A 21,765-nucleotide genomic window follows, 5' to 3' on the forward strand; every position below is an offset into this window, starting at 1 on the left:
ACTAACTCCTCAATTTCCCACCTAATCTTTGCATCTGAAGCCACTTGGGTATCCCAAATGCCTGTTTCTGCCATCTCTGAAAAGAATAAAAAGAAAACTGGAAAACTAACCGTTTTCTACCAGTATCATCAGGCAAAAGTAAAATGCTTTAAATAGACGAATTTCCAATATTTTCCTTAAGACAGGATTATTGGCTCAGCGTCTCCTCTCGTGATTCAGAGGTACGTTGTTCTGATTCCGCGTCGGGCCTTAGTAAATGTTAATTGAAATTTTAAAGGCGGTATAGCACAGTGGTTAGGAACTCAGGTTCTAGGGGCAGATTTCTCAGGTTAGAATCTTAACCCTGATCTTTACCATTCAGCTTGGCTATGTGTTGTAGGGCAAGTTGCTTGCTCTCTCTGGACTTTATTTGTGCCACATCTGTAAAACGGGGTTGCAGATATTACTAATACCTACTTCATACGGCTACCGTGAGCAGTGGACCTCAAAAATGTACTCTAAAAAGAACTTAGAAAAAAATGCATATTTCCTCACACATTTTTAAGTTTGATCTAAAACTTTTTTTTTTTTGAGACGGAGTTTTGCTCTTGTTGCCCAGGCTGGAGTGCAATGGCGCAATCTCGGCTCACCGCAACCTCCGACTCCTGGGCTCAGGCAATTCTCCTGCCTCAGCCTCCTGAGTAGCTGGGATTACAGGCATGTGCCACCATGCCCAGCTAATTTTTGTATTTTTAGTAGAGACGGGGTTTCACCATGTTGACCGGGATGGTCTCGATCTCTCGACCTCGTGATCCACCCGCCTCAGCCTCCCAAAGTGCTGGGATTACAGGCTTGAGCCACCGCGCCCGGCTTGATCTAAAACTTTTTATCATGGTTTTCAAAGTTTGTTTTTGTTATTGGGAGGTAGAAAAGAGTACGTATTCTATAGCATTACTAAATAAGAATGGATTGTGATTGAAGACAGTTGACGTATTACCTCTTACACCAAAAAATATACTTTTAATTCTTTTAAGCAAACTTTTTACTTTGAGATAGTTGTGATTCACATGCATTTGTAAGAAATAATAGTGATTCCCTGTAATCTCAGCACTTTGGGAGGCCGAGGCGGGTGGATCACAAGGTCAAGAGATCGAGACCATCCTGGTCAACATGGTGAAACCCCGTCTCTACTAAAAATACAAAACATTAGCTGGGCATGGTGGCACGTGCCTGTAATCCCAGCTACTCAGGAGGCTGAGTCAGGAGAATTGCCTGAACCCAGGAGGCGGAGGTTGCGGTGAGCCGAGATCGCACCATTGCACTCCAGCCTGGGTAACAAGAGCGAAACTCCATCTCAAAAAAAAAAAAAGAAAGAAAGAAATAATAGTGATTCTACATACTCTTTAACCTGTTTCCACCAGTGGCAGCATCTTACAGAACTATAGTAGAATGTCACTACCAGTATATTGACATGGATACAGCTTAGAAAACATTCCTATCACCACAAGGATCCCTCCTGTTCACCTTTTATAGCAACAACCATTTACCTCCCACCCACTACTCTCTCCTGAAACCCAGGCCATCACTATTCTGTTCTCCATTTATAAAATTCTGTCACTTCAAAAACAGTATATAAATGGAATCATACAACATGTAACCTTTTAGGATTGGCTTTTTTTCCCTTAGCATAATTTCCTGAATGTTGATCTAGGTTATTACATGTATCAATACTTTGTTCCTTTTATTTATTGAGTAATATTCTACAGAGGACATCTGAGTTTCTTCCAGTTTTTGGCTATTACAAATAAAACCGCCGTGAAGATCTGCGTACAGGTTGCTGTGTGAACGTACATTTTCGTTTCCCTGGGATGAATGCCCGGGAGTGCAGTTGCTGGGTTCATATGTTAGTTTTATACAGTGACTGAACCAATTTACATTCCTGTTAGCAATGTATGAGTGATCTAATTTCTCTGTATCTTCACCAACATTTGGTGTCATCACTATTTTTTAATTTTAACCATTCTGATAGATGTGTAGTGATATTTAATTTTGATTTTCATTTGCATTTCCCTAGCGGTTAATGATGTGGGACATCTTTTCACCAATTGTCATCTGTATATCCACTTGGATAAAATGCTGCCTCATGTCTTTTGCTCATTTTCTAATGGACTTGATTGGATTGTTCTTTATTGTTAAGTTTTTTTTTTTTTTTTTTTTTTAAAAGATGGGGTTTCACCATGATGACCAGGCTGGTCTTGAACTCCTGACCTCAGGTGATCCACCCACCTCGGCCTCCCAAAGTGCTAGGATTACAGGCATGAGCCACCGCGCCCGACCTATTATTAAGTTTTAAGAGTTCCTTATATGTTTTAAATGGTTGTCCTTTCTCACATATGTAGTTTGGATATATTTTCTTTTTTTTTTTTTTTTGAGACGGAGTTTCACTCTTGTTACCCAGGCTGGAGTGCAATGGCGCGATCTCGGCTCACCGCAACCTCCGCCTCCTGGGTTCAGGCGATTCTCCTGCCTCAGCCTCCTGAGTAGCTGGGATTACAGGCACGTGCCACCATGCCCAGCTAATCTTTGTATTTTTAGTAGAGACGGGGTTTCAACATGTTGAGCAGGATGGTCTCGATCTCTTGACCTCGTGATCCACCTGCTTCGGCCTCCCAAAGTGCTGGGATTACAGGCACGCGCCACCAAGCCCAGATAATTTTTTGTATTTTTAGTAGATACGGGGTTTCACCTTGTTGACCAAGATGGTCTCGATCTCTTGACCTTGTGATCCACCCGCCTCGGCCTCCCAAAGTGCTGGGATTACAGGCTTGAGCCACCGCGCCTGGCTCGGTTTGGATATATTTTCTCCCAATATTAAGATTTTCTTTCCATTCCCTTAACAGGGTCTTTCATGGGGCAAAAGCCTTTTGTTTTGATACCGCGTAACTCATCAGTTTTTCTTTTTATGGATGATACCTTTTGGTGTTAAGTATAAAAACTCTTTGTGTAGGCTGAGATCCCCAAGATTTTCTCTTATTTCCCAAGAGTTTTTAATTTTACATTTAGCTTCATTATCCGTTTTGAATTCATTTTTGTTTAAGGTCATAGACTTGAGTTTGGATTCCTTTTTTTCCCTATGGATGTCCAATTGCTACAACACCGTTTGTTGAAAACTCTGTCTTTTGTTGGTTGAGTTCATTTGCACCGCTGTCAAAAAGCAGACAGGCATATTTGCCTGGTCTGGTCCTAGATTCTCTGTCCGTTGACCTATGTGCCTATCCGTTGACTAGTACATACCGTCTTCGATCCTATCGTTTAAAAAGCCTTGACATAGGTACACTGATTCCTCCCTCTTTCTCTTCTTTTTCAGCACTGCTTTAGTTATTCTAGTTACCTTTCCCTTTCCATGTAAATTTTAGAATCATCTTGTCTATACTACAAAAATCTCGCTGAGATTTTAGTTGGAATTGCATGAACGCTATAAATCGATTAGGGATAAATCGACATATTTGCTGTGTTACGCACATCGGCCCCCTCATATCCTTGGGTTCTGCATCCGTGGATTCAACCAACTACATATCAAGAATATTTGAAAAAAGACTATTTTTAAAAAGCCATTAAAAATAGTATGTTTTTTTTTTTTTTTTTCAAAGAAATACCAATTTTTTTTTTTTTTTGGCATTTTAGGTTTTGGGGTACATGTGAAGAACATGCAAGATTGTTGCATAGGTACATACATGGCAGTGTGATTTGCTGCCTTCCTCCCCATCACCTATATCTGGCATTTCTCCCCATGCTCTCCCTCCCCATCTCCCCACCACCCCCCGTCCCTCCACTACTCCCCCGCAACAGGCCCCAGTGTGTGATGCTCCCCTCCCTGTGTCCATGTGTTCTCATTGTTCAACACCCGCCTGTGAGTGAGAACATTCAGTGTTTAATATTCTGCTCTTGTGTCAGTTTGCTGAGAATGATGGTTTCCAGGTTCATCCACGTCCCTACAAAGGACACGAACTCATCGTTTTTGATGGCTGCATAGTATTCCATGGTGTATATGTGCCACATTTTCCCTGTCCAGTCTATCACCGATGGGCATTTAATAGTACATATTTAAAACCAGTATACTACAGTGAACTCATTTTTTATAAACATACCAAGAACATGCATTGGAGAAAGGATAGTCTCTTCAATAAATAGTGCTAAAAAAACTGGACATCCATATGCAGAAGAGTGAAAACTGACCCCTTTCACTTGCATAATACAAAAATTAAACCAAAATGAATTAGACTTGAATATAAGACTTCGGACTATGAAAGTGAAACAGGAAAACATTGGAGAAACTTTTCATTTTTTGCACATTGGTCTGGGCAAAAAATTATTCAGCAATACCCCAGCAGCACAGGCAACCAAAACAAAAATGGGCAAATGGAATTGATTACATCAAGTTAAAAAGCTTCTGCACAGCAAAGGAAACAGTCAACAAAGTGAAGAGACAACCCACAGAATGGGAAAAAGTATTTGCAAACTATCCATCTGACAAGGGATTAATAACCAGCATATATAAGGAGGTCAAACAACTACATCAGAAAAAAATTGAATAATCCAATTTTAAAATGGGCAAAAGATTTGAACAGACATTTCTCAAAAGAAGACATACAAATGACAAGCATGCATATGAAAAGGTGCTCAAAATCATTGATCATCAGAAAACTGCAAATCCAAACTGTAATGAGATCATCTCACCCCAGTTAAAATGACTTTTATCAAAAGACAGGCTGGGAAGGATGTGAAGAAAAGGGAACTCTTTTTTTTTTTTTTCAGGCGGAGTTTCGCTCTTGTTACCCAGGCTGGAGTGCAATGGCGTGATCTCGGCTCACCGCAACCTCCGCCTCCTGGGTTCAGGCAATTCTCCTGCCTCAGCCTCCTGAGTAGCTGGGATTACAGGCACGCGCCACCATGCCCAGCTAATTTTTTGTATTTTTAGTAGAGACGGGGTTTCACCATGTTGACCAGGATGGTCTCGATCTCTCGACCTCGTGATCCACCCGCCTCGGCCTCCCAAAGTGCTGGGATTACAGGCTTGAGCCACCGCGCCTGGCTTAGAAAAGGGAACTCTTACACACTGTTGGTGGGAATGAAAATTGGTAAAACTACTGTGCACAACAGTTTGGAGGCTCTTCAGAAGACAAAAACTAGAGCTGCCATATGATCCAGCAAGCCCACTGCTGGGTATATACCCAAAAGAAATGAAATCAGTCTAGCAAAGAGAGATCTACACTCCCATGTTCATTGTAGCACTGTTCCCAAAGCCAGGTTAGCAACCTAAGGGTCCATCAACAGATTAATAGATAAAGAAAATGTCCTACTTACACACAATGGGTACTATTCAGCCATAAAAAAGACTGAGATCCTGTGATTTACAGCAACATCGATGGAACTAGAGGTCATTAAGTAAAATAAGCCATGCACCAAAAGACACACTTCACATGTTCTCACTTATTTGTAGGATGTAGACATCTAAATAATTGAACACATGTTGATGGAGAGTAGAGGATGGTTATCAGCGTCTGGGAAGAGTCGTAGGGGTGGGGAGGAGATGGGGATGGTTAAGGAGGGTGGAAAACGGAAGGGATGAATAACACCTAGTATTTGATAGCATGCAGAGTGACGATAGTCAAATAATAGTACCTTTTAAAATAACTGAAAGAGTATAATTGGATTGTTTGTAACACAAAGGATAAATGCTTGAGGGAAGGAATACCTTGTTTTCCATGACGTGATTATTATACATTGCATTCCTGGATCAAAATATCTCATATACCCCATAAATATATATACCTACTGTGTACTCACAAAAATTAAAAAAAAAATTTTTATTAAAAGCCGATACCGTGTAACAACTGTTTGCAAAGCATTTACCTTGTATTACCGGGGTTCCCAACCCCTCAGCCACAGATCTGTTAGGGACCGGGTTAGGAAGCCAGCATTACTGTCACCATGCCACTTCCTGTCACATCAGCAGCATGAGATTCTCATAGGAGCGTGAACCCTATTGTGAACTGCAGAAGTGTACATGCGAGGGATCTAGGTTCCGTGCCCCTCATCAGACTCTAATTCCAGATGATCTGAGATGGAACAGTTTCACCCCCAAACCACCAACCCCCCTGTCCATGGAAAAATCATCTTCCACTAAACCAGTCCCGGTGCCTGAGAGGTTGGGAAGCACTGATGTATTCGATATTATAAGTAATCTAGACATTATTTGGGCCGGGCACGGTGGCTCAAGCCTGTAATCCCAGCTCTTTGGGAGGCCGAGGCAGGTGGATCACGAGGTCAAGAGATCGAGACCATCTTGGTCAACATGGTGAAACCTGTTTCTACTAAAAATACAAAAAAATTAGCTGGGCATGGTGGCGCCTGCCTGTAATCCCAGCTACTCAGGAAGCTGAGGCAGGAGAATCGCCTGAACCCAGGAGGCGGAGGTTGTGGTGAGCCGAGATTGCTCCATTGCACTCCAGCCTGGGTAACAAGAGCGAAACTCCGTCTCAAAAAAAAAAAAAAAAAAAAAAAGAACCAGACTGACTATGGGTACATGGGCCTAGTCTTTGTGAAATACCTTCACCCACTTTTGTATATTCCTATGCACCCGGTGACTGTAGGCCAGGAAACTGGTGATTTGAAGTCTCCCCACATAAGCCAAATAAGCGGCTTTTTTAATAAGCCTACTCAGACCGTGGAAAAGGCAGCAGCTCAGAATGGCACCAAGAGCTATGGGACAGTGAGAATCAGCCAGAAACACACGTACAGAACCCCCAGTCTTGAGCACAGCAGGAGGCTGGCCAAGGCTGCTCCATCCTGAAGGTTCTTATGACTCCCCTGCCACGGAAGTATCGGCATGAAAGCCAACCAGTGACGGGACAGCTATTTTAATATTTGCAAAATCTAGTCTAGGTGTGAGCTCCTTTATGTGACTGAAGATCTAGCGTCTTTAGGAGTTTGCTCCTCAAAACCTGAATCAGGTTTCTCCTACGCCAGTTGGAAGCACAGATTGGGCAGGTAACAACAACCGTTCTTCATGTTGAGCAAAAAGGAGGTGTGGGTGGTAAAGGGTCAAAGCTGAGATGGAGGAGAGAATACTGGCGGCCGGCACTGGGTTTTATTAGAAGCCATAGAATGATCCCTTCCAGTGGGTATTACAAACTGCCCCCTGGGCAACTCAAACAAGAAGACCTTTGGGTTTCGCATCACTGGCCTTGCAATAGACATGTTTGTTCGAACAACAAATTGTTGCATTAAGATAGATCTGTGTTATCCTACAGAGTCTGTGCCCCGTGTGTTGGCAGCATTATCAATGAACAGCTGAGCTCTATGTAAATATCAACGCTTATTAATAAGAATCACGAGCACGGGTCTGCCAGGGTTCCTGACAGCTTGTTTAATCAGCCACCTTCACTCAGACTTTTTCAGTTAGTAGAACCGTCCACTTACACGCCTTACTTGCTTCAAGACCCAGAGGCCATGTCACCAAATTGGGGGCTTCTAGCCATTCACGGAGGAGAGGTGGCTTTTTATTTCTCTGAAACGAAGACAGCTGCTGTCTGTATGTGTTTGGGTCGGAGAACACAGGCTACAATGAGAGTGGCCCTCTCTCACCCCCAGCCCCATTGCCAGACATGCCAAGTTACAGGGTAGGGGTTGCAAAGAAGCTGACTCAGGCAAAACATCTAGATGGACTGACTGGCAGGAGGCCCCTTCGCTGGATGGCTCACCCCGGCCTCTGCCTGACGCTGGAAACAAGACCAAGATGACGTACCTGTGGTCACACAAAGCCCGTTAACTCCATCAGTTGTCTTTGTTTATTCAGGAACTCCGAGCTACACTTTTTTTTTTAACACAAAATGTGAACCACATTTGTTTGAGATACTCCAGAAAGATGTAGCCATGTGGTTACCGTTTTATAAACGTCCAAATAAAACCGTTAGCAGTTCACAACTCTTTAAAGAACAATGGCTTGGAGGTAGGGCTCTGTCTGTAAGACCCGAAGGCAGTGACCGAGGCAGAGAAGAACCCAGTACAGATCCGGCTGACCGAGGCCTGCTTTGCATGCCCAGGAATCTAAACGCTAAGCGTCACGGCCTTTCCTGCTTCGAGGGAGTAGCTGTGAATTTGACCCCGTTGCTTTGGTGATTTGCAGTGATGCTCTCAGCTTGTTAGCTTTCATCAGGGGGGAGAGAAACTCAGGAAAAGTAGGGATGAAAACAGTCAGCCCTGTTATTTTTCCCTTACCACCAAGACTGGCTGAGAATCGCCATTTACAGCTTGGCCAGCTCAGTATCTGGCCATTACCATCTTTATTTCTTCATTCCCGTATTCTTCTACCTCCGTGGTTTCTTTTCCCTCTAGTAGCCAAAACCTCACCTGTGCTTTAATTCGAATCTTTTTGTAAAAGTATCTGCTTTTATTTAAGTTTCTGCTCATGACATGATTTATGTATACAACAATCTTCATTTACAGGTTTTTTTTTTACTACACGTAGGTGCAGCTGTTGCTATCTTAGCCTAGTCTCGGAAAGGGTATTCACAAGTAAGTTTTGTTTAAGTCATACACTTTCCTCCAACAGCATACAAACATTTATGCCTATACAGACTTTTCCGGCCTGTTTACAAGGCTGATTCAGGGGGTAATGTATTCTCCTACCAGAGCTTAAAGTTGAAATAACCCATAATTGAAACTGACCATTAATATTGATTTGGGAATGGCAACATTTACTTCATAAGTACTCAGGAAAGACATGAGCAATACGAATTTAGGCTAGTAATATCTTTTTAGCCACACGTTTTTCACAACTCCGTTTACTTCCCTGGAAGGCATTTCTTTTTGGATCGATTACAATTTGTATCCAACAACTTCATAGCCTACAAGTAAGTTTGTGATTAACATGCTAATTCTGAGCCAAAAGGGACTTCCAGGAATGCTCAATAATCATTGAACAGGATGCTTAAAGGGCTGTAAGATTGCCGTAACACTTCTCATGCACCTTTTAAGCAGACTTGACAAGGTATTTCCTGCAGATTAATGACAGTCTGAGCTCATAGGCTGAGGGAGGGTCATTCACCCTTATGCAAAGGGAGTCTGCAAAGCAGAAATGAAAAATTTCTGCTGGGTCAAGCCGATGCGATCCCGGGAGACTTTTCCGAAGAGCAGTACGCTTTTCAGAAGCCCATGCTTATTTCTGTTGTTACTCTCCACACGACATACGCCAGACTCAGGTCTTTAACCTCCTGGGATGCAAGTCGTTTTTTGAAAGGAGCTTATAAGTTCTTCTTTTATCAAACAAAAATATATTTTTTTAAAATCAATGAGCTTCCTTTTCTCGCTTAAAACAGAAACATCATCACCTCGGAAGTCATTCAATTCACGTAGCTTCTCATCATCCGTCAGTATGGACAGAAAGTTGTACCGGGGAGTCTAGAAATCAAGGCAGTCAGAGTATACCTCCTGGGGGTTTCAATGAGATAAAATATCCATATGTACTGTGTACAGCATGTGGAGAAAATATGAAAGCACTGTCAATGGTAGACTAGGATTGATGGAACATTCGGATACAGATACCCCCCAGTAAACCAGAAGAGGCTGACTTCTCAAAAGGATGCAGCAAGGAGTCAGTACAGTTAGGACACCATGATAAGCAGAGGTGCGGGCTTCCAGCTGTGGAATAGTCTCCAGGGATTTACACTTGCAGATGATAATTTCAGGCTGAAAACTCAGTCCTCTTCCAGGCCAGCCTGGGCGAGACTGATTCTACATGTAACCTCATCTGGATCTGTCCATCTAGCCAGATTTGTAAATCTTAGGATTATGCAAGATATATCATGGCCTCAGGGGCAAGAAGGACTCCAGCAGAAATGGGGGTAATGGTGGCAGATGACCTGGAGCCACCCATTTGAAAACTGCACCAAGAAACCCCACTTTGATTATTTTTTTTTTTTTTTGAGATGGGGTTTCGCTCTTGTTACCCAGGCTGGAGTGCAACGGCGCGATCTCGGCTCACCACAACCTCCGCCTCCTGGGTTCAGGCAATTCTCCTGCCTCAGCCTCCTGTAGCTGGGATTACAGGCACGTGCCACCACGCCCAGCTGACTTTTGTATTTTTAGTAGAGACGGGGTTTCACCATTTGACCAGGATGGTCTCGCTCTCTTGACCTCGTGATCCACCCGTCTCGGCCTCCCAAAGTGCTGGGATTACAGGTTTGAGCCACCACGCTCAGCCCACTTTGATTCTTTACCCAAAGAAAGGTTGAGAGCTGGAGAGAATGATCTCTCAGTTGAAAAAGATCTGCCTTCATGCATGGGCATCATTTTCTCTAACTGTGTGTCCCTGGTAAGGGCTGTAGGATCCAGACCTGGCCTGAAGCATGTTACTCACCTTCCTGCTGTAAATGTAAGCTTCCTTTTGAATCCTTTAGATGAGTTCTACCCCATCTGATTCACCAGGTGTCTGACTGGTGATTGTACTACTCCTAGCCTAAAGCTCTGCTCCCTGTAGTATGTTTTCATATGTCTGGAAAATTTAAGGTGCCAGAGGTCATATTGCTACTTTTTAAAAATATGCAGAAAACTAATAAGATAACAGAAGGATGCTAAGGGAAACTCTGAGAAAAATGTTTTCTGGACAGCAGATGAAGGATAGAGATGCAAAAGCCCCATTACACTGGTGACTGACTGGCAATTTGCTGCCAATGTGTATCTGATCTAAATCTGAAAGAATAAATACTTGTGGATTTTGCGACACAGCCAAGAGATGTAAATGTATAGCTCTCAGTTCAAAATGAACTCCTGTTTTAGTGCTGCAGGTACAGGTGAAAATCTTTATATTCTTCCGTGCAATTTTAAAAATCCTTGTTTTATCTGCAGATTAATTCCACTAGACCTATCTGGACCTTCTGAGTTCTCGTTTCAACTGAAATTGCCTTTTAAAGATGAACTATCCAGATGTAGATGGGAATATAATAACAGAATTCTGTGCTGAAACAACTAGGTTATTTAGGTCATGATTGCAGTTTTATGATGCCGTCTGGGAAAATGACCAAGTGCATGTGGGTTTTCAGTAAACGGAAGTGTTTCTCCCTTCGGTAAGCATATAGCCTCTTTTGAGGCTTTGTCGGTAGAACGTCTGATGACTTTGTTTACTTAGAGAATGGTGGAGCCACGGGTGTGTCATGATCCGAATGAGAGCCTTCCTTCCTCACATTTGGCAGCCATGCAACGCATCAGTACGGTCTTCCTGAAACTAACCTAACTACTTAACGATAGGCTAGTAAAACCTGCAGTCTTGTGAGTATAAATGCTGTCTTTTTAAATTAGGAACGAACAAATAAAACCCCGTTGGAAATTCCTTGTTTTAAAAGGAGTCATTGAATGCTCTACGGTTAACATCTCCCAAGGTAGTATTACATAAATAATTACTGCTAGACAGGAAGAGTTATTTCCCATTCCGGAATAATTGGACATGTTTAGGAATTTCATTGTCTCTTCAGAATCCTCTGGACTGTGGGGCCATAAATTAACACTTTTTTGAGTATGGAACCTTCATTACATGATTCAAATTTTTTGCTGGAAGAGAACAAGAGAATTTTAAAAAGGAAAAAAGTTACTTGCTTAGGGCTAGAGAATCTCAGGGAAGGGAAAATGTTTCTACCTGTTTAACATCAGTCAAGAAAATTTCTGGTTTACTTTTAAAAATCAACTTTCTGAGATTTTTCTTAATGCCAAAACCACGAAATTTGGCCTTTTAAATTCATACCTGTCCATGGATGTATAGTCTACAGCACTGGTTCTTAACTTAGGGGCCCAAAGAAAATACATGAGATCAAATGCCAGTTCCTTTTATTTCTGGATGATGTTTCTAGCCCATCATGGCTCCTTAATTTGGTCCAGGGAATCCAAAGTTTTGTGTTTGTGTGCACGCTAACTAGGTCTTACAGCGTTTATCCACCTTTCAGAAGGAACTGACCAACTTTGTCAGGACTAATTTTTATAATTTTTTTTAGACCCAATGTATAGCACTATAGTGAGAGTTTTCTGTATTAACGATAATGATAATAATAGCCTCTCGTTACTGGGCTCTTAGGTACCACTGACTTGCTTATTTTGTATGTTATGTAAATAACTTGCTTATTCTTTACCAAGGCAGGTATAATTCTTATCTGCATTTTACAGAAACGTGAGGCTTTAAGAGGGTAACTTGTCAAGGAACACACAGAAATGTAATTAGAAGCCAAAGATCCCATGTGGGAAAATCTATGCCCGTAGACATTAATGCATTCTGGTTCTGACCTTGATTTGGTTTGATATTCATGTATTCAATTCAAACAGTCCTCACTGTATTCTAGTGGTTGGGTATTGCTCTGTATCTAGATGCTACTGTGTTACCATTCCGAGATCAACATTGGATTATACGGCCCAGGACAGTGTCTGGTACTAGTTTGTTTGTTACGTAACTAAGTAAGCAAATGAAAAAATGGATACCTCTTCCAAAGATGGCTTGGGACCTTTTCTGATATACGTCATGTTCAGCACAGTGTGTGGTTGTGGTGGCTGTTGTTTTCGACAAATAGTAGTCTTGCTATAACGTCTATCTGGATAAATCAGATCATATTCCCTTGTAACTGTATATCTGTCAGAAGCCGGCAGCTTCTGGCCAGCTTTGCAACATGACATTTGGAAAGCAGGTACTTGGAGTTTACTGCGTAGTTTTTGGTCCCATGGGTTTTACAATGCAATTTTGACAGTCAGTATTATAATATTATACAGGAACCGAGTCGAGTTTTCTGGGTTCTACAGGATGATCATTTTTAACTGGCTCTTAGAAAAAAAAAAAGGCATATTTCTCTGCTACTAACTTTCTCAGGCCTCAGTTCTTCATCTGTAAAACCAGGTGGTTGGACTCTACTAGTCATTTTCTAAGGGTTCTTTTTTCTTTGTATGTTTTAATATCCTACAAAATTTTTTTTCGATGAAACTCTGCAAGAATTCCATACAACACCAAAGCAGAATACACTGATGCAAGTTTGAAGTGGGATTATCTCAATATAGAGCCACACAGATGTTTAAGGTACACTTTACATATAGTAAAATTACCCCTTATAAAACGTACAGTTCTGCAAACTTTGACAAGATCATGCCATAAAACCACCATTACAGTCAAGACATAAAGCGATTCCATCACCCAAGATGTTCCTGATCACCCTTCTCAGGCAGTTCCGCCCCTCAGCCTCAGCTGCTGGCAACCACTGATGTGTTTTCTGTCTCTACAGTTTTGGGGATTTTTTTTCCCCCACAGTGTTGTATAAATGGACTCATTCAGGATGTAGCTTTTTCAGTCTGAGTGCTTTCAATTAGCATAATGCAATTGAGGTTCATCCATATTGTTGTGTGTTTCACTGGTATTGCTGAGTAATTCATAGTATGGATATACTACAGTTTGATTATTCAGTCACCAACTGAAGGGCATTGGGGTTGTTCCCAGGTTTTGGCAATTATGAATGAAGCCACTGTAAATATCGTTACCTAACATTCTAAGGTTAATGATATATAAGTTAGCTATTAAAGTAGATTAAAAAGCATCAAACTCAAGAATCATTGAGGGCAGAGACAGGTACTGCAGTTTGCATCTGCAAATATGTTCCTGTATGACCACCCCACACATCAAAGAATCCGTAGGAACTTTTCTACCCATACCTACCCTTCGAACAACCAAGCATTTTTGTTCTTGTTTGAGGAAGAAAGATTTGGAGATGTCATCTGAGATAGAACCAGCCCCAAGATAAAACAAGTCACGAATAGACCTCTGGTAGCTTTGGGAATATAATATTTTTACAGTGACTGGAAGGAAATGCATTAATAAGTTTTAAACATTTGAACTACTAACTGCATCTGCTAAGAATCTAAAACTGAAGTGGAAAACAGAAGGCTTAACCCCACATGCTCCCTGATCAAATGCAAAGGTTCTTAAAATAGCTTCGTTTAGAGATGTTAGGAGCAGCTGAAACAAGGAGCTGGTGTCCCTAGTCACAACCTGTCAGTGTAATATCATGGCTCAGAAGCAGCTGCCTCTGTGATTTTTTTGTTTAAGGTCCAGGAGCAGCAGCTCTAAGGAGAAGCACAGAAGCAGATTTATCCAGTTTGCTATTCTCCCCTGAATTCCGATTTCCTAGTCACGTGATTGTCCCTAGATCCATCATGAAGATCCATGTCATCCATTTCAAGCCACAAAAAGAGAAAAAAGTAGCTAAAAGCCTCCGTAATTACAACACACTTTCAATACATGTACAGAAAATTCCAGGAAGAATATAAAAAAAAAAGATATAAAATATTTGCTTGGCCATAATAGACTGTACTTAGCTATGTGGCTTAACTCTCAAAATCCATCAGAAAAACCTTCTCTGTTTACTGCTCTGCTCAGCTCCATGACCTGTGCTTACTATTTTTCCATGTAGAGTATTTTGTCTTGTGAATTTCTCCTCTTACCCATGATACACTGCTTTTTCACAAGGGCCTACTTATGCTTGCAACAGAAGCAGGATCTGGACTGGGTGGACAGTGGTCTGATCCAATGTGACAGTGTTTTATGTTACTAGGCTGGTGGCACTAATTTGCAGTGTAAAATTCCATTTGCATTTTGCATGTAGGTGGATATACTGTTCCTGACCTAAACAGTCACAAACTTTTTAAATCTTACCACTCATCACTCAGGATAATTTTTTTTTTTTTTGAGGCGGAGTCTCGCTCTTGTTACCCAGGCTGGAGTGCAATGGCGCGATCTCGGCTCACCGCAACCTCCGCCTCCTGGGTTCAGGCAATTCTCCTGCCTCAGTCTCCTGAGTAGCTGGGATTACAGGCACGCGCCACCATGCCCAGCTGATTTTTTGTATTTTTAGTAGAGACGGGGTTTCACCATGTTGACCAGGATGGTCTCGATCTTTTGACCTCGTGATCCACCCGCCTCGGCCTCCCAAAGTGCTGGGATGACAGGCTTGAGCCACCGCGCCCGGCTTTTTTTTTTTTTTTTTTTTTTTTTGAGACAGAGTCTTGCTCTGTCGCCCAGGCTGGAGTGCAGTGATGCAATCTCAGCTCATTACAACCTCCACCTCTGAGGTTCAAGCAGTTCTCTTGCCTTAGCCTCCTGAGTAGTTGGTACTACAGACACACACCGTCATGCCCAGCTAATTTTTTATATATTTTTAGTAGAGACGGCATTTCACCATGTTTCCCAGGCAGGTCGCAAAGTCCTGAGCTCAGGTGATCCGCCTGCCTCGGCCTCCCAAAGTGCTGGGATTACAGGTGTGAGCCACCACACGCAGCCCACTCGGGATCATGTTTTATTTCATTACAATAATATTAGGAGTAATGACAGAGTTTAACAGCCCAGTTTTCCATATTCTACTTCCTCATTCTACCCAAAAAGAAGAAGAAAAAGGCAGTAGCTTATATCTCTTTTAGCAGTTAAACTGATTTTTCAAGGGCCATAAGGAAGATCTCTAGGCTAAGAACCTAGATGAGCAATGGAGGCAGGAAGGTTGTCGGGGGAGGCATGAAGCCTTCCTCTATCGGCACGGTTTGCAGTTCGATAATGCCACTTTCAAACAATAGTTCAGGGCTATAAGTACTCACATTGCAAATGCAGAATTTTTCTATTTCTGTGTTTTAGAGATTACTGCAGGAGGTTGTGCATTAGAGAAAACATTAGCTGGGCTAGTTCCTTAAACATCTAAAGCTTAGTTTATCCGTCTGCTAAACAGAACATGGTAATACCTGCCTTCTCTACCACATAGGATCAAGTGAATAATAGATGTGTGGGTTCTGGACACCATATAAAACACCTGTAGCTGTACGATGACATTGCTGTCATAATTAATGCCATTATGAAAAGTCTCCTCAACCAAGACAGGAAGCATGATAGGGCTGCTCTTCCAGTGTGGGCCCCAGTGATTGACCATCACATGAAACAGAAAATCTTGAAGTACTGTCAGATTAAAACCTTAGACTTCTAAGGGGCTATGATACAAATTTTCTTCTGTCTTCTTTAGACTTCCTGTCTGACCCAATTCTGAAGAAGCATACGGTATTAGTATGTGAGGTTCTATAGCTTGCACCGAAACGCCAACACCCCTCATAAAAGGCTCAACTATTTGCACTAAAATGTGTTTTCCCATTCAATTAGTTGATGCTGAGATGGTATCAAAATTGTCTCCATATCCACGTTGAACAACATGCACAATGCACAGGTTCAAATCACTAGGGATTGGACTCTGCAGATTCCTATACTCAGGACATCTGGAGACCATGTTTGCCTCATTCACTGTTAGAGTCCCAGTAACCAGCACGGGACGTGGCACAGACTAGGCATTCCAAAATAGCTGATGAATGAATAAACAAATGAGCAAACAAACGAAGCTATTACGATAAAACTGTTCCCCTAATATAACTAAACAAACCTTATTGTGTGTCGCCTGGTAGGCACTAGCTCTAACCTAAGGAAAATAAAAGCTACTGCGACTTTTTCTTTAAAATTTTTTTAGTGTAACATATTAGAGAGGTGAAGCATGTATTACATTGGTAAGGAAAATTTTGCTTTAGGTTAGGACGTGGAATAATATGGATTATAATCTGAAGAAAAGAATACAGGGCCCATTACTTTTAGTTTTTTCCCTCTTAGGACCTGCCTAACTCTTGGAAGGCTGCAATGGCAGCCTCCTACAGCAGCGCTGTAGTAAAGGCACCATCATTTCGATGGCACAATAAAATACCTTCATCCCCAGTGCCGCCGCCACTACCTAAGACCAAGTCTTGACTACATTTGTTAATTTAATAAAGTTTAAGCAAGAAAGACAATTGCACATGAACTTTAATAGAAGGTAAACTCTGAAAATAAATTATCACTCCCCTTTTAAATAATGAATACTTTTCTTTGCTCCAGAATTTTTACGGAGTGTTTTTGTACTGGTTGGTATAAGAACCGCACATTGCTTTGGGAAATTACTTAGAACATTCTCATCAGAGTAGACCTTAATTACCCAGGTGGAAGGAGCCCGTGAATATTATTGCTGCCTTTAGAAATTTTTAGTAACAAACAGCTCTTGCAGGATTTATGCTGATTTTTAATTAAGCGTAATGAGAGTTTCATAATCGTGTCAACTGATAAATGTAGAGAAATATTTACTTGGAATATTTGGTTTTGGGAGATAGCATATTAATAAACCGGAAAATGTCACCACAGGAAGAATATGTTTAACTGTAGCTAAAGGAACGTTGCTATAATTTCAATGCATTCTCTCCAGTATTAACCACACTGTGTTCTCCTTTATGCAAATCTAATGCACACGTGGAAGAGGGTGAATGTTGTTAAACGGTGTGTGTGTTGCACCTCTTCTAGTCCTTCATGAGATGTGAACAGACAATGAATAAAGAAAGATGTAACTATTAATCGGTATGGAAAGAAAAAAGAATGACTGAATATATCACAGCCGTTTTAACTGAATACGTATGTATGTCTCGTCAATGGAGCTCCTATGTACAAGACTGTGCAGCCACCCCAAACATTGAATAATCCTCCCATTGAACAAGTAAGAATTTTCTGTGGCATCATTTGGCCGCAGCCTACCTTCATTTCCCGTTTATATCCAGATGTGATGTACCTGTGGATATCCAGTCATCTTCTGTGGGGTGTTACAGAACAAGCTCTTGATAGATGCCCCCCAAGACCTGCCAAAAACCTTATCTCAGAAACGTGCTTCTGTTCCCTGGCTCTCATTCATTAAATCTTTACACCAACAGAAGGAAAACAAACAAAAAAAACCAGATAACAGTCCGGTTGCCATTTGAAGATGTTAGTTTCTTCCATTAATCCCCCAATGAAAAGAGAATTCCTCCTCTACAATGTAACCTATTCAGTATACTTCTCCATTCTCAACACACTGTGATGATTTTCACATTGTATACTCATCATTCACATCAGCTTACAAAATCAAGCTATGAAGAAGGAAAGCTATTCAAACTGGCTTTTTCTTTCATTTTTGACTATTCATCTTACTCTTTTTTTTTTTTTTTAAGACGGAGTTTCGCTCTTGTGACCCAGGCTGGAGTGCAATGGCACGATCTCGGCTCACCGCAACCTCCGTCTCCTGGGTTCAGGCAATTCTCCTGCCTCAGCCTCCCGAGTAGCTGGGATTACAGGCACGCGCCACCACGCCCAGCTCATTTTTTGTATTTTTAGTAGAGACGGCGTTTCAACTTTTTGACCAGGATGGTCTCGATCTCTTGACCTCGTGATTCACCCGCCTCGGCCTCCCAAAGTGCTGGGATTACAGGCTTGAGCCACCGTGCCCGGCCTCATCTTACACTTAACAGAACAACAATATAAAATTTCATTTTGGGTTTCTTTCATGTCTATCAATTTAGTCAAACTTACCTACCGTCAGGGTAGTTCCTCTATTTGACAAGCAACTCTTACTCATTTTACCCTAAAAGTCATGAGCTCTTAATCATGCTACATTCCCTTGCATGATATTCACAAGATCCCACTTCTGGAAAGTGGTGTTGGCCATTCTCAGCTGGCGAATAACACAGAAGCGTCCCAAAGCCTCTTCCCAGCAAGGATGGGTTCGCTTAGCTTACCGTGCAGGTACTTTGGTTGATCACGCCTGGTAATTCCTTCTTCTCATCCCCACCAGAATCCAACAGCGGAATCCGGGACCGACAGCAATGTTTTCTTCTTCTCTTTCTGGACACCCTCTCAGTTTTTGTGTTGTCGGCTCGTAAGCCACGGAGAGTTTGCAGACAGGGGCCAGCGATGGCTCTGCAGAGGAGAGGTAGTGGGGGTCCCAACTGCAAGTGGGTCCAAACACGAAATAGCACCCTCTTCCCTGTCCAGGCAGCCTCCTTCATGCTCTGAAGACAGGCAGCCTTGCCCAAACCCTTATCCCGCAGCTTGCCAGTCTCTGTGGAAGAAAGCGTCTAACTGCACTGAGCTGCAGGATGAGGCGACCCAAACGCCAGGAACCATCTGCCCAGAGCAGACAAGTAGAGGCAGGCGCAGGCTCCCTGAGCATGTCTGTGTGTGTGTGTGTGTGTGTGTGTGTGTGTGTGTGTGTGTGTGTGTTTGCATGCCTGTGCCCAGCAGCTGCTCTCCAGATTAGGAGACACCACTCTTTGGCCAGCAACCCTGAAACACCCTCTTGGGTAATTTTAAATTCATGCGCACATCTTGGCTGAGTAGAAACTTCCCAGGCTCAACCTGGGTCCCTTTTCTCTGTGGCGTTGCTATCCCACACATACTGTGGACCACAGACCGCAGTGCTAAACCTTACGAACAGATGCTCAGATGGACATTAAATTGCGCCGCATTTTGTACCCTGAAGCCATGAACCGATGCAAACCTTGTTTGAGGTTTAAGTACCAAGGGCATGGCTCCTTCTTTGACACCCCTAATCCAAGGCACTGTAGACATTCGCTGTTATTAACGCTGTGTTGGATTCTAAGTTGAATGCCTGCCTGTGCCATTTAGCGTCACAGGGGACATGAGCGCCAAGTGCTGAGGAAACTCTAGAGCAACATCGGAATGTATGGTGGTATGTTTCTTACTCATTATTATTATTTGACATTTTCTTTTATATAAGTGTTAAGAAAGATTGCTAAAGTTGGAAGCCTCTCATTTTCTTTAAGTACTTAGCATCACTTGTTCAGATTGAGGGTTTGAATAGAAGAGGAGATTTTGTTCATTTATTCAACAAATACATATTTCAGCCCCATTCTGTATCAGATCCTCTTCCAGACATGCCTACCACCTGCCAGGTGCTCAAGTCATGCATTAGCTAATTTAATCCTCACAGAATCCCTTTAAATTAGTTCTATTCCTGGTGATAAAATGAGAAAACCAAAGATCAGAATAATTTAATAACTTCCTAGATTCTCACAGATGATAGATATAAGACTGGGGACTCAAAATTGAATCTGAGTTACTCCAAAGCCCATGCTCTTTATTTTTCATTTTTAACATCAAGATAATGTCAGACCTATAGAAAAGATACAGGAATAATAGTCCATATGCTCTTCACCCAGCTTCTCCAGTTTTTAACATTTTACCACTGATTATGTTATCTCTCTCCTTCTCTCTCTCTCTCTCTCTCTCTCTCTCTCATCCTCCCTTCCACCTTGTGGGTTTATTTGGGTGTGTGTATATTTTTTTTCTGAATTAATTTATATACTTTAGTATGATTATCTTAAAAATACAAGTATACTCTTCTACATAACCACAGTATAACAATTAAATTCAGTAAATCAACTTTACTTTCAAATCCATAGATCCCATTCAACTTTTCACCAAATGTCTCAGTAATATCCTTTATGGAAAAAAAATGTTTTTTTTCTTTTGGTCCACGATTATGTGTTGCATTTAGTTGTCTTGTCTCTGCTTTCCTTCAATCTTGAACAGTTCTGTAGTCTTCCTTTTTTGTGTGTAACCTTCACATTTTTGGAGTACATTTTGTAGAATGTTCCTCAGTTTTGATTTGCGTGATGTTTCCTCATTGTAAGATTGAAATTGTGTATTTTTTTGTCTGATGTTTCCTCATGGTAAGATTGAAATTGTGTATTTGGCAGGAATAATACAGAAACAATGCTGTATTCTTCTAAATCATATCAGGAGTCCATAAATGGAGTTAGTCTTGTAACCAAACCCACTTGCTTAAGGTGGTGTCTATTAGATTTTGTCACTGTAATATTATAGTTTTTCCTTTTGCAGTTAATAAATAATTTGTGGGGAGATACTTGGAGACTAGGTAAACATATTGCTCTTACATAAACTTTCTTAGCATGAGGAAGAGCATTCCCTTTTCCTCACATATTTTTGTGTCTGTTTATATCAATTTGAGCTCATAAATTGCTATTTTACTGAATGAGTTACAACTCATTAATATCGTTATTTATTTTAATGCTCAAATGATCTCAGATGTGGCCCTCAGGTTTTTATGAGCACTTTCTTACCTTCTGGCACAAAAAAAGTTCCATGAGCATCTTGTACTTTCTATACCCAGCTGTGGGATTAGCCGTATCTTCAAGAAGACCTCCATCCATTATGGAAAATAGTATTTAGAAACCAAGAACTGGGGATTGAGTGTGCTCATTGCTTCCAGGCCCTCTCAGGTAATAGGTGAGGAAACACACACACAACACACACAACACATACAACACGACACACAACACACGACACACACAACACACAACACGCACACACACAAAAGAAAACACACACATGGGGCTATATCTACTGTTACATCTATTCATATTAAAACTATGAGCTCACCCTGATAGTTCCGTTTCCAGTCTAACACCATAGCAGCAATCTAGCTTTTAACCCTTTGCATATTTGTAACTTCCTTCCCCAACAGTGAGGATAAGGTGGTTTCTGTGATCCTCCGACTACCCGTATGTTTGCTCATTGCCCCTGTGGGTAGGAGCCTCTATTTAGCCCTTAATCTTTTTGGCCCCATCATCCCTGATTTCTCAAGGAAAAGGAAAGGAAGTAGTCAGAATATTTTAAATAAAAAAGAAGGGAAAATGATGAGAATAAGAGTTTTCTGTTCTTTCTTTTTTTTTTTTTTTTTTTTGAGATGGAGTTTCGCTCTTGTTACCCAGGCTGGAGTGCAATGGCGCGATCTCGGCTCACCGCAACCTCCGCCTCCCGGGTTCAGGCAATTCTCCTGCCTCAGCCTCCTGAGTAGCTGGGATTACAGG

General features: G+C 41.7%; 2 protein-coding genes across 4 annotated transcripts in view; one reads left to right on the plus strand and one right to left on the minus strand.

Annotated features, from left to right (window-relative positions):
* The window catches only part of FILIP1L (filamin A interacting protein 1 like), a 276,807-nt gene extending 257,714 nt beyond the window's left edge, over positions 1-19,093 (minus strand). Inside the window, exon 1 of one of the 2 annotated variants that reach the window (XM_010331394.3) lies at positions 18,649-19,093. The gene's annotated coding sequence lies outside the window, so the exon portion shown is untranslated. Of the gene's footprint in view, positions 1-17,635; positions 18,043-18,648 lie in introns of those variants that run through there. The other variant, XM_074403540.1, reaches the window with a different exon arrangement.
* Positions 1-21,765, plus strand: part of CMSS1 (cms1 ribosomal small subunit homolog) — a 361,157-nt gene that overhangs the window by 280,755 nt on the left and 58,637 nt on the right. Inside the window, exon 1 of one of the 2 annotated variants that reach the window (XM_074403544.1) lies at positions 18,919-19,601. The exons of the other annotated variant lie outside the window; for it this stretch is intronic. Within the exon in view, the coding sequence (XP_074259645.1) occupies positions 19,592-19,601 (10 nt within the window). The 5' untranslated portion in view covers positions 18,919-19,591. Of the gene's footprint in view, positions 1-18,918; positions 19,602-21,765 lie in introns of those variants that run through there. 2 annotated transcript variants of the gene reach the window in all.

Source organism: Saimiri boliviensis, chromosome 8 (genome assembly GCF_048565385.1).
Source record: "Saimiri boliviensis isolate mSaiBol1 chromosome 8, mSaiBol1.pri, whole genome shotgun sequence".
Classification (NCBI taxonomy): domain Eukaryota; kingdom Metazoa; phylum Chordata; class Mammalia; order Primates; family Cebidae; genus Saimiri; species Saimiri boliviensis.